Source organism: Polychytrium aggregatum (genome assembly GCF_025602895.1).
Source record: "Polychytrium aggregatum strain JEL109 chromosome Unknown BJ171scaffold_18, whole genome shotgun sequence".
Lineage (NCBI taxonomy): Eukaryota > Fungi > Chytridiomycota > Chytridiomycetes > Polychytriales > Polychytrium > Polychytrium aggregatum.
This window is the reverse complement of record NW_026516220.1, coordinates 652,778-668,211: the sequence shown is the minus strand read 5'-3', so window position 1 is coordinate 668,211 and position 15,434 is coordinate 652,778. Positions and strand designations below refer to the sequence as shown.

General features: G+C 59.5%; 4 protein-coding genes across 4 annotated transcripts; 3 read left to right on the top strand and 1 right to left on the bottom strand.

The window, feature by feature from the left end:
• Positions 1–135: 135 nt before the first annotated feature.
• BJ171DRAFT_505126 (mitochondrial Homoaconitase) lies at positions 136–3,209 on the top strand. Its single transcript, XM_053111010.1, has 6 exons — positions 136–618; positions 835–922; positions 1,003–1,936; positions 2,025–2,135; positions 2,243–2,607; positions 2,705–3,209. Exons 1-6 carry the CDS (start codon positions 374–376, stop codon positions 3,077–3,079), a joined length of 2,118 nt encoding a protein of 705 aa, XP_052966783.1. The 5' UTR covers positions 136–373; the 3' UTR covers positions 3,080–3,209.
• A 221-nt stretch (positions 3,210–3,430) lies between these two features.
• Positions 3,431–8,037, top strand: BJ171DRAFT_100033 (uncharacterized protein). The gene is made up of 9 exons (XM_053105377.1): positions 3,431–3,626; positions 3,796–3,981; positions 4,069–4,336; positions 4,521–4,727; positions 4,868–5,144; positions 5,284–5,698; positions 6,003–6,146; positions 6,277–6,675; positions 6,918–8,037. Exons 1-9 carry the CDS (start codon positions 3,480–3,482, stop codon positions 7,935–7,937), a joined length of 3,063 nt encoding a protein of 1,020 aa, XP_052966782.1. The 5' UTR covers positions 3,431–3,479; the 3' UTR covers positions 7,938–8,037.
• Positions 8,038–8,914: 877 nt separating this feature from the next.
• On the top strand, positions 8,915–10,461 carry BJ171DRAFT_581835 (mitochondrial carrier domain-containing protein; the record flags this gene model as incomplete). The annotated part of the gene is made up of 3 exons (XM_053114126.1): positions 8,915–9,140; positions 9,423–9,632; positions 9,737–10,461. The coding sequence occupies 3 exons, from the start codon at positions 8,915–8,917 to the stop codon at positions 10,459–10,461; spliced, it is 1,161 nt and encodes a 386-aa protein (XP_052966781.1).
• A 669-nt stretch (positions 10,462–11,130) lies between these two features.
• BJ171DRAFT_568085 (uncharacterized protein) lies at positions 11,131–15,189 on the bottom strand. Its single transcript, XM_053113504.1, has 2 exons — positions 12,474–15,189; positions 11,131–12,366 (listed from the first exon to the last, which is right to left on the bottom strand). Exons 1-2 carry the CDS (start codon positions 14,778–14,780, stop codon positions 11,398–11,400), a joined length of 3,276 nt encoding a protein of 1,091 aa, XP_052966780.1. The 5' UTR covers positions 14,781–15,189; the 3' UTR covers positions 11,131–11,397.
• Positions 15,190–15,434: the final 245 nt, after the last annotated feature.

Sequence of the window (15,434 nt, the reverse complement as noted above, 5' to 3'; positions counted from 1 at the left end):
GCACCTCGCTCTCTCTGTCGAGATACTCGAGTGCCTCATACATCGTACTCGAGTCGCCAGGTCTGGTCTCCATCCAGCGAGAATCCACATCGAGTCCCGCACCATCTGTTCCAGATCAGCACACAGGTCCTTTGCCGTCGTCCAGCTGATCTGCAGAGTTCCACTTGGCTGCTGCCCCTGCCGACCGCACAACCACGACATGCAGACCCGGCCAAGGCCGGTCGGCTGATGTTTCCGATTTGGCTGGTGCTGCGCATCGTATCGCTATCTCATCTCGTTTGTCTCCGCCAGATCGTCTGCCGCGATCCCTCTTCCTCCGCCCGTCCTGCTCTTTGCCTGCTGGTCCAGCATTCCCGTCCCCGCCGCAAGAACAATGTCGCTCGTCTCTGTCCAGATCCAAACAGTGCTCGCCCGTCGCCAGCCGCATCCCCGCAGCCTGCGTCTCGCACGCTTCTCGACCTCCCAGCGATATGGCGCCGCCCATCCTCAGACCCTCGTCGAGAAGATCGTCCAGACCTACACGGTCGATGCTCAGGGATCTGTCAAGCAGGGCGATTTTGTTTCGATCCAGCCCGAGCACGTCATGACCCACGATAATACCGGTGCCGTGATGAGCAAGTGAGTTCCCAGTCACCGTCTCGAAGCAAGTACCCTGAGTACCTTCGGGTCGCATCCGCACCACGGTTGTCTCGCACAGAAATCATGCCCCGGATGGTCAGCGGCTTCAATCCAATGGTGCTTTTGAAATCGAACTGCACGTCCGCTGGTTCCTTTCAGGCTTTTCTTCCCTGCCCTGCCCTGCCCTAACCTGACCTGCCCTGACTGTCTGTCTAGGTTCAAGAGTATCGGTGCGGGCAAGTTCAACAACCCGCGACAGCCCGTGTTCACACTGGACCACGATGTCCAGAACAAAACCGAAAAGGTGCTGTATCGGCCGGGGCAGAGGACAAAATCGCAACTGTGCTGCTCATTCTAATGCCTGGACTTTGTTTCTCCAAACAGAACCTGGCCAAGTATGCCTCGATTGAAGCATTTGCCGCTCAGCACGGCGTCGACTTTTATCCCGCAGGCCGTGGCATCGGCCACCAAATCATGATCGAGGAGGGCTATGCTTTCCCAAGCACCATGGTCGTTGCCTCGGACTCACACTCCAACATGTACGGCGGTATCGGCGCCCTCGGCACGCCCATCGTCCGGACGGATGCTGCCGCCATTTGGGCGACGGGACGCACTTGGTGGCAGATCCCGCCTGTCGTCAAAGTCAATCTGCTCAACTCGCTGCCCGAAGGCGTCACCGGCAAGGACGTCATCACCACCCTCTGCGGCACCTTCAACAAGGATGAGGTCCTGAACTCGGCCATCGAGTTCACCGGGCCTGGTGTCGCCAACATCTCGGTCGACGAGCGCCTCACCATCGCGAACATGACAACCGAGTGGGGTGCCCTTGCCGGTGTCTTCCCGATCGACAAGCGCCTGCTCGACTGGTACAAGTTCCGAGCCACCCAGCTCTCGCAGCGCCTCGGCGGCAAGCCCCACCCTCGCATCAACCCCGAGCGCATCCAGCATCTCGAGCAGAACCCCGTCGAGGCCCACCGCGATGCCTACTACGCAAAGGAGCTTTCGCTCGATCTTTCGACCGTCTCGCCTTGGATCTCGGGGCCCAACTCGGTCAAGGCCTCCCAGTCCCTGGCCGACCTCGAGAAGCAAAGCATTCGCATCCACAAAGCCTATCTCGTCTCGTGCACCAACTCGCGCGCCAGCGACTTGCGCGCGGCCGCCAAGATCCTCAAGGGCAGAAAGATTGCCGAAGGCGTCGAGTTCTATATCGCGGCGGCGAGCACGGAGGTGCAGGCTGAAGTCGAGGCATCTGGCGACTGGCACATTCTGCTGGAGGCCGGGGCACGGCCTCTGCCGGCGGGCTGTGGTCCCTGCATCGGTATGTTCGATTCTCCTGGGGCTTGTTGGACGGGGAAGCGAGGACGCATGCGGCGGCAATGCGCTGTGCTAATGACTTTGCCATACAGGTCTTGGTACGGGTTTGCTGAAGGACAACGAAGTTGGCATCTCGGCCACCAACCGCAATTTCAAGGGCCGCATGGGATCACCGCTGGCACAAGCCTACCTCTCGTCGCCAGGTAAGCCACGAATCGGGATGGCAACCGCCAGGATCCAGAGAGGACCACGCAGTCGCACGGCCAAGATGGTGGGGCTAATCGTTCATTTCGCCTTGCCTTTCCCACAGCCGTTGTGGCCGCCTCGGCTGTCCTCGGCAGAATCGCATCGCCGCAATCTCTGCCGCCTCTGAACCCTGTCTCGACCATTACGGATATCCCGATCAAGTACTGGAGCAAGCCTGTGTCAACCATCACAGTCAACAAGCCCCCGACCCAGGCTGCCGCCAGCGGTGCCAGCGCTGCTGAGCCCGAGACTGTGGCCGGATTCGAGCGCCATCTCAAGGGCGAGTTGATCTTTGTCGATGCCGACAACCTCAACACCGACGGAATCTACCCTGGCAAGTACACTTACCAGGACGACATTACGCTCGACACGATGAAGAAGGTGGTGATGGAGAACTACGATCCCGCCTTCTCTGGGCTGGTGAAGCAGGTGAGTGTTGCCCTGTCGGATGCGCTGCTCGCCCTCTCTTGGCTGCGGTCGTCGTTGCCGCGGAGGCTCATACCCGGGCATCTGATCTGCTCGATAGAACGATATCCTCGTTGCCGGATTCAACTTTGGCACGGGCTCCTCTCGTGAGCAGGCCGCCACGGCGCTCCTCGCTGCGGGCATCAAGTTGGTTGTTGCTGGATCCTTCAGCGAGACCTTCAAGCGCAACGCCATCAACAACGGCCTGGCAGTGCTGGAGCACCCCGTGTTGGTCGGGGACTTGCGAAAGACCTTCAGCGGGCAGTCAGCCGTGCTGACTCGCCGAACCGGTTGGAAGGTCGACTGGGATCTTGTCGGCGGCGAGGTCAAGGTTGCCGACAGCAAACGAGTGTACCAAGCTCCTGCCGTGGGCAAGGCTGCCCAGGAGCTCGTCGTCGAGGGCGGTCTGGAGGCCTGGGTGCGCAAGCGCATCTGAAGCAGAGACAGATGATCGTGCGGTGCGCTTCGTTTGAATCGGCGATGTGCATTCGAGGCCATTCTTGGCGACGGTGCTTGGTGCTCTTTGGGAAATCGCCATGAATACAGCCACAGCGGAAAGCAAACCAGCCCTGATGCCCCGATAATCGGCAGCACCGGCCATGCGATCGTTTCCCGTCTCGGGAATGCATTCTCGAGCACGCCCCGTCGACATCCGTTGTCATCGATCGACTGGCTCCCCAGATATACCACCAGCATCGAGTTGGTCATCGGAGCGAGAGCGTTCTCGGCGAGAGTCGCGTGTGGGATCATCCATGCGTCCCTTTCCCTCTCGACCGCCGCCTGTCTGCTCAGACACCATCACAACCCGCACACCGCAAGAAGCGTCGCTGTCCAGCATGTCCCGCCGCTCAGAACGCACTCCAGCGCCGTCCTCCGTCCTGGAGCAGCCCTCATATGTCTCCATCGGCACGCCACAGCCTCAGGATCTCTCGCAAGTCCGCGCAAAAGATCGCAATTCATACCAGCCTCTGTGGAAGCAGGAGGTACCCAGCGACACTGGTTCCATATTGGGCTCGGGCGAGCGTTGCCATGGGTGCAGGATAATGAAACCGAGTTCACGTTGACTTGGATGGCACTGCGGCCGCTCAAGGATCCGTCGAGCGGCGACACCGGATCTGACCCGCAATCGCTCTCGCAACCTACCATATCCAGGTACGAGACGAACAGGGCCGCAAGAGATTTCATGGAGCCTTCACTGGCGGATTCTCTGCCGGCCACTTCAATACCGTTGGATCCAAGGAAGGATGGCAGCCCAAACAGTTCGTGACCTCGCGAAGCAGCCGCACGAATGTCGGCCGTCAGTCGAAGGAGGACTTTATGGACGAGGAAGATCTGGAGGTTGGTTTTTGAATGCCGCTGGGCAATCGCCGGGAGAATCCCTCCCCCTCACCCCCACTCCATGTCTCTTTGCCCTTGGAACAATAGGAGTTCACTGGCGGCAGAGGCAACCTGGCCCTGTCAGAACAGTACGGATCAGCAGAACGCGAGGCCCTCAAACGAAAGGCCATAACAGCCGGGATTGTGTCCGAGAGCGAGGGCGGCACTCTAGCTCTGTCGTCGAGCGTGGTCGAGGATCTCATCGGGCCAACGGCAGACCCGATCGGCATCAAGTTACTGCGACAAATGGGCTGGCGCGAAGGCCAGGGTATCGGAGCACGGGTTTCGTTCAAGCGCAAGGCCCATGGAAGCCGAGGTGAGTGCTCGTCTGCTCTGTAGGCCCGGCCGACCCAATGGATGGCAGAGACATTGGAAGCCCAGCTGTGTCTGAGGTTGTGGTGATGTCTGAGGTTGCCGATGGTGTCTGAGGTTGCCGATGGTGTCTGAGGTTGCCGATGGTATCTGGGATTGCTGATCCGCCGGCGCTGCCACTTTCACAGACACATATGAGGACGACATCCATGCGACGGGGCATTCGTTCGCGCCAACCGACACAGCATTGCTTGTCGTGAAGCAGAAAACGGATGTGTTTGGAATCGGGTTTGATCCTCTCAAAAATGCTCCCGAGTTCAGTCGTTCACATGGCTCAGGACGCCCAGGCGCATCAGGGCCTCAAGACGACGGGAAGCGATTCATGGGAATCAAAGGTAGGCGCTGTCCTTACCACAGGGGGCGGAATCGGGTGGAATGGAGGAGGGGACACGATGCACGAATATCAACACTTGCTTGATGCCCGATTGACCATGGGTATCGGCCCTATCTATCGGCACCGCTCCGCCGGACACAGGAAGTATGGGAGTCGGTGTCCTTGACGACGATGGCGATGATGAAGACGTCTATGGAGTGCGATCCAAAAGCGAATACCATGCCGACTTGGGGGACCATGACCTTGTGGCAAGGTTTCACGACCAAGAGACGACTGAGGTGCCTCAGCCACGGACCAGGATAACGCAGCATGTATCTGCCAAGATTGGAGGTGCGTTTGGACGCACGCATTGCCGAGACGGCCGCGTTCCACCCGACGGCTTCGTCCTTGGAGCCGATGGTGACCTGGACGAGGAGTGGTGAGTGCACAGCGACGATCGATAGCCAGTCGTTTCTGTTGGCAGCATGTCCCTCCGAGACTGTCTGGACGGACCGTACGTCGTATTCACATCCACCCTGACGGTATGGTATGGTTCCCTTCGACCATCAAACTCTCAGGTTCTCACCGCCGTCGGTGCCAGACGACTTCAACGAACAGCATATCTTTGCTGCAGACAAAGACTCGGACCGACCGCGGGTTCCTGACGACGATCGCAGGCCCAAGCAGCTCTCAGCCGATGATCGGCGGGACATTCTCGGTGAAGAAGCCCTCAAGGGTCCATCGCGGTCCGTATTCTCGTACATGTCCATCCAGCAGCAGGACAAGCTGACAGACTTCCTCAGCCAAGTCTCCCGGACAAAGGATGGGTCGGTCGAGGAGGTTTCTGGAGCCCCCAAGGTCGAAAAGGATGTGGCGCTGATGGCGCTGAAGGGGTTCATTCCCTTTGCAAACGAGCCGGAAAAGCAGGCACGGTACAAGCGCTTCCTGGAATTCAAGGCTGGACTGCAGACAGAGATCATACCCTGTCCCGCGGTGGGTATCTGGATGAGCCCATCTTGGGCTGCTCCCGAGTCGGCGGTATCCAAACGTCGGCCGTGAAGCTCGTGGCGAATGCCGAGATAGTCATATCGAGCACAGAGGAGAGAGCCCTCGGATCCTCCAACACTCTTGACCCAGCACTCTTGACCCAGCACTCTTGACCCAGCACTCTTGACCCAGCACTCTTGACCCAGCACTCTTGACCCAGCACTCTTGACCCAGCACTCTTGACCCAGCACTCTTGACCCAGCACTCTTGACCCAGCACCTAACTCGTGCGATGGCTGTTGGTTCCACAGAGCTTTACCCGAAACGAAGCTGAGCACGAGATTCGAGAGTTCAGCAAGGCGGCGTTGATTTACAAGCCCATGTCGTCAATGATGTCCTCGAGGTTTGTCTCGAGCAGCGACGGAGGACTGGGTTCTGGTGCAAGCGACTCGAAGGTATGTCGTTGCTTGCGTCGGAGGGTTGGCACATGAGCACAAGCATCATGACTCTGCATCATCAGCCACTGAGCCAAACCTCTGTGCGAACACCATGGCTACTCGTTTGGGCGACACTGGATCTATGCAGCCAACGAAAACTCGCAACTACGGTGCCGAAACCCGCAGCAAAGCCACCTGGTATCCAAAGCGGCTGCTGTGCAAACGGTTCAATGTTGCAGCGCCCCACCCGGATCGGGCTGATCAGGACGAATCGGGCAGACCCGACGAGGACAAGAGCATCCTCAACAAAAAGACAATGGAGAAGCTGCTCCAGGCCGCGGACAAGAGCCGATCCGAAGCCCGCATCAGCAAGCTCGAGTCGCACACAGACACCGCCCGTCCATCGCTCTCGAGTCCGCCAGCAGAGGCTGTCACTCCGGAACAGGGTGTCATGAACGACCTGAATGTGGAGCGGCCGCCGATGGACATTTTCAAGGCCATATTTGACGATAGCGACAGCGATAACTCGGACGACGAAACAGGACCGGTGAGTGTGGATATTCTGCGTCGACTCCGCACCGACCGATGAGCACCGTACAAGCGCTCGTCTGCTTGGATGCAGAGCACTGCTTACTCGACGGCCATGTTTGCACCTGGAAGACAGATGAGCATGCCGAGGCGCTGCATTCACATCTCGCTAATGCAGTTGCTTTTTTATCCATTTGCATTGGCACCACAACTCCGCACAACACCTGCGACTCCCTATCCAAACTCAACCAACATCTCCAGACTACCCGTTCAGCAGAACTGCAATTGCCTGCTCCTCGACCGTCTGTACAATCCACCACGGCCGACAAAGCAAGAGAGGAGGAGACCGTGCCTCTCCCCCCTCCGACATTCCGCCCTCTGTTTACAAAGAAAAAAACGGATAGTGGAGGCGAGCCTGCCCTGGGCAAATCCGCCGATGCCAAGAAGAGGCTGTCGAGCACGGCCAAGGGATCGCTCAGGATCGCCTCGATTGCCGAGTGGGATGAGGAGCCCGTTGTCGACAAGAAGAAGCTCAAGCTCCATTTCTCCGGCTCTGGGCACGCCTCAGGATCGTCGGCAAGTGCCCCCGCACCCGATACCACCCCAGAGCCACCGACGGTTCAGTCGATCCCAACCATGCCACAAACCACTGCAGCAGCCCACCAGGCAGTCGAGACGATCCAGGAAACGTCCGGAAAGCCCCAGGTTGTACCCCACGCTGCCTCCCGACGGGCGCCCGGCGATGTGCCCGACAAGCCACATAGTCTGTCCGGAGAACAGGCCGCGACTCAGACACAGCCCGACGAAGCCTCCGCTGGCAGCAGAGCTCGACACGGCAAGGTCGCGTCTGATGGCGCAAGCGACGACTCGGGGTCGAGCGAATCCGAGAGCGGTGGCCGGAATGACGGCGATGCAAAGAAACGGAAGCGATCATCGTCCAAGAAAGAGAAGAGCAAGAAGAAGAAGGATAAGAAGGATAAGAAGAAGGACGAGAAGAGGTCACCCAGTAAAAGCCGACACCGTGACCGCGACCGGGAGCGCGACAGCAGCTCAAAGAAAAGCAAGCACCGATCGCAGCGATATGGCCGACACGCCGACAGCAACGACGAGAGCGAGGAGGAAGATTATCGCCGGTTTGCCGAGTCGCTGGGACGCACAGTCGCCCCAGAGAGCTCGCAGAGCAGCAAGCGGGAGCGCGAGGCGGACCGACCGCAATCCGAAGCGGCCCCGACGCCAAAGTATGCGCGGGTGAACCGGCCCTCGGCTGCCGACTTCATGTGAGGCAACGGCGGGTGGGCGGGCGGAGGACGAGCGGAGAATCGCGACGGCGACGGTCACGTGTGTTGACTTGACGCGCAACAAGGACAAATTTGACACGCGAGCGGAATTGGCACGTGAACGACCCGCCGGGCGAGGAGCGAGGCGCGCCAGCAGCAGCAGCAGCGACAGTGGCGGCTGTGTGTGGGGGAGGGCTCTCGCCCGCGTCTCGCCGCGTCTCGCTCGATCGGAGAGCGGCCGCCGCCCAATCAGCAGCGCCGGGATCGCTTCCGGGCGGCGCAGGCGGCCAAGCGGCGCGCGCGAGCCACGGCCACACTCTGTGTGTGCGCAGCGCGGACAGCGTCGCACACACCCGCGGCCACACACACACGCCTGCGTCGCCACAGCCGATCCCGAAAAAGTTTCGTTGGAGAAAACCGACGCTCCGACCGACAGACCGGCCAAGTCAGTGTCGCCTTCATCCGCGACCGTTCCTGCGACCGTTCCTGCGACCGTTCCTGCGACTGTTCCTGCGGGCACACCCTCGGCTGCTGCGTCTCTGTCTGTCTGTCTCTCGCCGACCCCGTGCTCCGGCAAGCCTGCGCTTTCCTGCCTTCGGATCTCTGCCCGGCCCAGCCCAACGCCGCCGCCTCTGTTTGGCTCCTATTCTCGGTCTCTCCAAGATACCCGATTTCCAACGGCGTTGCTCTCCGCTCGACCGTCGCAGCATCCCAAGGTGAGCGAGTGCACCTCGCTGCGATTCGTCGCAATGTCCCCATCGTCTCGACCGAACAAACTGAGTCAACTGGGCAAACTGGGCAAACTGGGCAAACTGGGCAAACTAGGCTGCGATCTAATGCCGCTGCCTGTCCGACGCCTGCGGCTGCCGCTGCCATCACTGACGCTTCATGGCTTTCGCAACAACTTCTCCATCCCAGCCCAGGTCGCTCAGCATATCGATCCCCGCATTCTTTTCCGCCATCTCAGCTCCTCGGCCAGCAATGAGCCCACCGCAACCCGCTGAAGGCGGCACCTCTACCCACCCGCCGCATCCGTCCTCTGATGGATCCAGCCCTGCCTCGCGCGACAAGCAGACTCTGGACTACATCGTCAAGTCACTGATCGCCGGCGGTGTGGCCGGTGCAGCCGCAAAATCAGTCATTGCGCCGCTGGATCGTGTCAAGATCCTCTTCCAGACTTCGAATCCGCACTATGCTCGCCATGCAGGTCCGTTCCAGGGTCAATTCGTCTGGCTCATGTCGCGGAAGCACAGATGTGCTCTACTCCTGCCACCAAGCCAGTTTGTCTATCTGTCCCGCATCGAGGACCAACATCCTCTATACCCGCTCGTCGACTGGCTCGATTCGATCCTGCCATCACCTGCGCCTTGCTCGAGAATGGCATCGAACCTCGGTCTGGCGACCTGATGCCGATCGCTGCAACCCCATCTCACACCCTCTCGTCCTTTCTGCCTGTGCACATGCATTTGGTGTCGCCCTCGCCATCCAGGCTCGTTTCTGGGGATGTTCACAGCCACGCGCGACATCCTGGCCACGGACGGTATCCGAGGGCTGTTTCAAGGGCATTCGGCCACGGTCCTGCGGATCTTCCCGTATGCGGCCATCAAGTTCATGTCGTATGAGCAGTACAAGCATCTGCTGATGCCATCCAAGGCCGACGAGGTTTGGTGGAAGCACACGCTGGCTGGATCGGCGGCAGGTACGCAACCACAACAGCCACATTCGTTCCCGCTCCTGTGCTTCCCTCCCCCTAACCCCGCATTGACTCTGTTGGTCTGATATTCCACCCCCCCCCCACTCCAGGCATCACCACCGTCCTGTTCACCTATCCCCTCGATCTGATCCGAGTCCGTCTGGCATACGAAGTCCGGACAACTACACAGAAAAAGTCGTGGGGCATTCTGTCGATCTGTCGCGATATTTACCGCGAGCCCAGCGTATTCATATACAACCCGCACGGCGCTCTAAAACCCATCGCCGGCATCACCAACTTTTATCGAGGCTTCTTCCCAACACTCTGGGGCATGATTCCGTACGCCGGCGTGTCCTTTGCGGTGTACGAGAACATCAAGCGGTTCTTTGTCCAGGGGCACCGGTCGCCCTGGACGATCAAGAATTACCACGAGTGGGAAGCAACAGGCTTTGATGCGTCCTTCAAGCCCAAGCTTCAGTCGTGGGTGTACCTGTGCTGTGGCGCCATCTCGGGTGGCATCGGCCAGGCTGCCAGCTACCCGTTCGAAGTCATTCGGAGGCACATGCAAGTGGCCGGCACCTTGACCAGCAGCCTCGGCGGCGGTCTCGCTCCCGTGGTGGGTGTCCCTGTCCCAGATCCCAAGGTCGAAGAGACCACGGTCAAACACCGCAGCAAGCGATTCAGCACCACGCTCGATACCGCTCGCGAGATCTACCGCAAGCGCGGCATTCGCGGCTTCTTTGTCGGCCTCAGCATTGGCTTTGTCAAGGTGGCTCCGATGCACGCAGTCTCCTTCTTGGTGTACGAGTGGATGAAGTACCAGCTTGAGCTATAGTCCTTGCTGCCACCGAAACGCCGCCTGTCCCTCAGCCCTTCCCTTCTCCTCCTCCTCCTCTTCCTTGCCAGGACGCCTTCCTGCTGTGTTTGTTGCATGCGACCCTCGATCTCTCCATTGTCCAATTATTGATTCTACATCAGAGCTGTCTTTACGTCCCTTTTCTATTTCGTCCTTCACCCAAAATCCCTGTCCTATTTCACAGAGCCCATATGTGTAATTCGCTACAAGTTGAGGCTGCGGCCACCCAAGGGCCGCAATCGCCCCGCCCCCAACTCTCGCCCTCCGTCACCCCCCCCCTTGTACTATATCGCCCCCCGGCCCCACACTCCCTCAGCACTGCGCTTGAGGGACAGCCCATGTTTGTGTTGTGGCTTACATCAGATATCAATATGAACTCGTGCCCATAGAAATCGACGGTCGATCGGGACCACATGTAAAGCTGTGATTGTTGATTACCGTCATGCCGTGAGAGCGCGGCGGGCGGTCGATGTTTTCCGTGTCCTGGAAACACAGCAATCCACCATAATCAAACTACCTGTCCAAGGAGATTGTCCAGATGTCTTCAAGATTGCGCTCCGAAAGCAGCCATAATTACCCCGATTGCCAACCAAGACTGGAGCCCAATCCCACACATGGCCTGCGATGAACCAGGCGAGCCTGCTTCCGTCCAGTAAAACAAACAAGATATATTGAACGCAGTAATCTGTGCCCAGGATATTGGGCTTGGTAAACCTGACATGGTGGATGGGACTTGATAGAGGAGGTGCACTCGATTGCGCAGGGCAGCAGCAAGCCGAGGTGCATTTGGCGGCAGAATCGGGCGCCATGGTCGGATATGTTTGGAAGGCAGAGAAAACGTCATGGATACGCCGGATCGTGTGTCTTGGAGAGGGAGGGGAGTTCTGGGCCGGCGGGCCTCGCGGGGCCGAGTTTTCACCTTCCCGCATCATTCTCTTGGTCTGGCTCGATCAGTGACTTGACCCACTTCTCCATCCTCTTGGTGCCCTTTCGGAGCCGCTGGGCGCCGCGAACGGTCGAAGTTGCAATCGAACTGCCAACGTTCTGCCAGAGACGCACATCGGTCAGGTCCTCGGCGATTGAAAACGGTCGGATGGAGCCTGTGCCGCTGCGCGGCCTCCGCAGAGACCGGTTTGGGTCAGGAAGCCCTGTGGTTGGGACAGTCGCTCCGACCTCGGCGTCGCTCCGACCTCGAGAGCCCAGACGAGTGTCCGACCCTTGTGGAGAGTACTGCAGGAAGGGAGCAGACCGCGGGCCCATGGACTTCATTCCCTCGGGTGTGTCGGTGTATCGGGTGAATCTGCTGGCCCCAAGAGCGGTGGTCTCAACGCCGCGGGTCCGGCTCGGCAGATTCTCACTCTCGGCGGTGCTTGTCGGGTGGGTTTCGGAGCTGTCGCTGGGGCGGCTTCCGGTACCAGACAAGTTCTGACGCACCCGAGCGCCGTGGCTCTGTGCCTGGCTCGAAGGCGCTTGAAGGACAGCAGAGCTGCCGGACGATCCAGCAGAGTCCTCGGCCATGGCCAACTGAATCCGCTCCAGCAGGCTGTAGGTCTGCTTCTCGGGTGTGTGGCTAGTGTTCTGCCCGGGACTTGCGCTGCCGGTTGCCGATCCTTCCTGTTCGGCCAGCGACGAGCGAGTCGTTTGCGACGAGGCCTTGGATCCCTTGCTGCCCACATGGCCCTTGGCGACCACAGAGTCGACTCTATGGACAGTCACTCCGTCCTCGCCAACGATGTAGTTGTGTCCGAGTTTGCTCGTGGGTGTCGCAGTCTGGGAGGCCGATAGCTTTTCTAACGAGGTTGCATTAGCTCCAGGCCTGACCAGAGTGTATCCTGGGGCAAACACAGAGTTTGTCGTTCCCTCGGCATCCGAGAAACTTGGTGTCTGTGGAGTCGGCCAGTCTGGCTGGTTAGCAAAGCAAGGGCGTGCACAACCTCAATCGATATCAGTAATCTCACCCCTCAGGCCCCAAGACTGCAGCCGCTACTTACTTCGCTGGTGTCTGTGGCCTCCTGTTGGACAATCGATAGACGCCGGGCAACATTCAGCATGAGCTCCGGTGTTGGAATCTTGCGTGTTGGGATCGCGCGGCCCTCGATCCGGAGGACTTGGGCCTCGACAAAGCTCAGCGGTTCCTTAATAGGTGTGTCGTCCAAATACATATCGACGCCTCGGATGGGCAGCTTGGACGACGGGTGATAAAGCTCGGTCTGCATGTCGCCGTTGTCGTCATTGTCGTCGTTGTCATGAATGTTGTCGTCAATGCCCATATACCTGTGCTTGATGGAGACAACTTTGTAATCGTCGCTGTCGCTGCCGGCACCATGCGTTGTTCTGGTTTCCCTCAACTCTTCCCCGAGATTATTCAGACGACCTCGTTGTCGAATCGCTTGACGACCTGTTGCCGACCGGAAGAGTGGATCGCTCTTGCTGCGAACATGAAAGATAACGTCTTCTTGGGCCTCCTCACTCTGCTCAGCGTCCTTGGGAGCTGCCACAAGGTGCAAGCTGGCCTTGGGCCCTCGCCCAACGCGCGGGCTGGATCGAGAGTTGATAGCGATATGAACAGAGTTGGCTTCATCGTCATCGTCATCGCCGGCGTCATCATCATTTGCCTGCATGCGGTCTTGCTTTGCTTGGTAGTCTCCATTCGGGTTGAAGCTGCTTTGGACTCTGGCATGGCGAGAGCCAAATCCATATCGATCATCTGGATGCTCTTCGTGCTGACTGAGGCTATGATCATCGTTGGCGCCGCTGCCATGCTCCTCATGGTCGCTTTCGTCGTCGTCGTCATCGTCATCATCATCATGCGCGATGTGCTCGTCAGGGACCAGGTGCTCGTCGTCGCTGCTGTCGCGGCGGCGGTGCTCCAGCTCCTTATTAGAGTCTCGGCCTTGGACGAAAGTCTGCTTCTGCTTCTGCTTATCGGCGCTGTGACCCTGTTCGTCCTCCAGCGATGCAAATGCCTCTCGGACGTCGCGCCGCTTGGTTCTTGTGGGCGACTTGGCCCAAGTCACCCGGTTGGCCGTGCCCTTGCGGCGGCCGGTACTCGGCACGAGCACGCCCTTTCTGGCCTTGACGATCCGAACGCTGTCGACGATACGCTTGGGCTCTGGCAGGATGTAGTCCTCGTCTGCCCGAGCGGGCTCTTCCGAGGCCGTCACGAAGGTGTCTCGGCTGGTGGTAAGCTCCGGTTGGGCAAGACGACCGGGCAGCGCCGAAAGAGTCTCGTCAGGACGGACGGGTTGCTGGGACGACGACAGACCATTGGGCTGGGCGTTGGGAGGCGACGACCAGCCTTGCCTGGCGGGCTGCGACCACTGAGTCCATTCATGGTCGCCCAGGATATCGCAGCCTGAATCCTCGGGGACTGATGGTGGCTTGTGGAGCAGCGCTCGGCTGCTGCGGAAGCCCGAGTCAGACTTTCTCCAATATTCTCGGAGAGCATTGGCGATCAGCTCGCGCGGGAGGTACTCATCATCACAAGCTTGTTCGAGCTCGTCCTCCGAGAACTTGTCAAAGGCAACCAGCTCCACGAACCAGCGGGTGCGCTCCTCGATCGTGGCCTCGAGGGTGCGAAGGGCCTCTCGCAGATAAAAGTACTTGCGGAATGGCAGCCGCGCCGACAAGGCTGGTGGATCCAAACTGACCATGATGACCAGAATCTGCTCGATGATCTTTTTGTGGATCTCGGATCGAAGGGCTCCCACCAAAGCGTCACGCAGATCTTGAGCGGATGGGCGAGCAAAGTTGTTGAGGGCCGAGTGCACGAGATCCTGGGCCGATTCATAAAGGGGCGGGCACTCGAACAGGCGCGCCAGGTGCAGGACCGACCATGCCTCCTTCAGCGGGCTGGCAAAGGACAGCTTGTCAAAGTAGATGAACTCGAGGACATGGCGCAGACCGCTGTGGTCGTCCAGGGCCAGAGTCCAGGTGGGGAGGCCGTGCGGAGACTCGGGAAGGGAGTCCAAGGGTTTGGCGGAGGAGTTGGATGACGCCGATGGGGATGCGTCGGTTGCGACGGGAGGAGTGTCGAAAAGGCGGTCAAAGTATGGCGACTGGGCGGCCAGCAGAACCCGGTGGACAGGGACATGGAAGCCGCGGGATGCGGCATGGGCAGAACCGCTGGTGCTTGTGGACTGGACAAAGAGGCTGGCGTCTGCAAAACGGCCGGTCATGAAAAATGGAGTGTGTCGATGCGCGGGTTGATCATCGTCGGCCGCGGTACCAGAGGACGAGGCCCGAGAGGGAGTGCTATCCATGTCGGGGCAGTGGCTGGCAACCTGGTTGGACGGCATAGATGTGACTATGGTGATTGTAGGCCGAGCAGGACGTTGTCGAGGCGTTGTTGGGTCGATCAGAGGAGCATTCGAACGCGTGGGATCAGAGAGCGGCTGTCGAGACGTTTGGATTGGGTCGAGTTGAGAAGTGTGCGACCCGCCAAGTAGCACTCCGGAGGCTTTGGGACGACTGGATGGCGAGATCAGATCAGACCAGATCAAATCAGAGCAGAGCAAAGCCAAAGGGGAATCGGAGGGCCGAGGGCAAGGCGCGAGCGGGGTTTTATCGGCTCGGGTGGACGGGCGGAGATCAAGACGACGAAAGCGAGGGACGGTAATGGCCAGAGTCGGGACGATGAGTCAGTAGACCGAGTCGGTGGACTGGGGCAACGGACCGAGCCAGCACCCGGAGGAGGGCAGACAAGCTGGGCGGCTGAGAGGAATCAAGAGGAATCAAGAGGGCGGACGGCGCAGGATGTCCGAATGAAGCGACCGCCAGCGGGAGGGGCTTGGGAAAGCAGCAGCCGGGTGATTGCGACGGTGATTGCAGTGTCTGGTGACAAGCTTGCTGCTGCTGCTACTGCTGCTACTGCTGCTGGCGCTCAGGGAACTGCCCGTCCAGACGACAGAGGATCAGCAGGCGACCATCCAGGCGACCACCAGGCAGCCATC

Excerpts from the sequence above, each read along its gene's own strand:
- BJ171DRAFT_100033 (XM_053105377.1), top strand. The coding sequence starts at position 3,480 with ATGTCCCGCCGCTCAGAACGCACTCCAGCGCCGTCCTCCGTCCTGGAG. Across the intron at positions 5,699-6,002 it reads AGATCATACCCTGTCCCGCG|AGCTTTACCCGAAACGAAGC; the intron begins GTGGGTATCTGG and ends TTGGTTCCACAG. Across the intron at positions 6,147-6,276 it reads CTGGTGCAAGCGACTCGAAG|CCAACGAAAACTCGCAACTA; the intron begins GTATGTCGTTGC and ends GGATCTATGCAG.
- BJ171DRAFT_505126 (XM_053111010.1), top strand. The coding sequence starts at position 374 with ATGTCGCTCGTCTCTGTCCAGATCCAAACAGTGCTCGCCCGTCGCCAG. Across the intron at positions 2,136-2,242 it reads AGCCTACCTCTCGTCGCCAG|CCGTTGTGGCCGCCTCGGCT; the intron begins GTAAGCCACGAA and ends CCTTTCCCACAG. Across the intron at positions 2,608-2,704 it reads TCTCTGGGCTGGTGAAGCAG|AACGATATCCTCGTTGCCGG; the intron begins GTGAGTGTTGCC and ends TCTGCTCGATAG.
- BJ171DRAFT_568085 (XM_053113504.1), bottom strand. The coding sequence starts at position 14,780 with ATGCCGTCCAACCAGGTTGCCAGCCACTGCCCCGACATGGATAGCACT. Across the intron at positions 12,367-12,473 it reads AGGCCACAGACACCAGCGAA|ACACCAAGTTTCTCGGATGC; the intron begins GTAAGTAGCGGC and ends CCGACTCCACAG.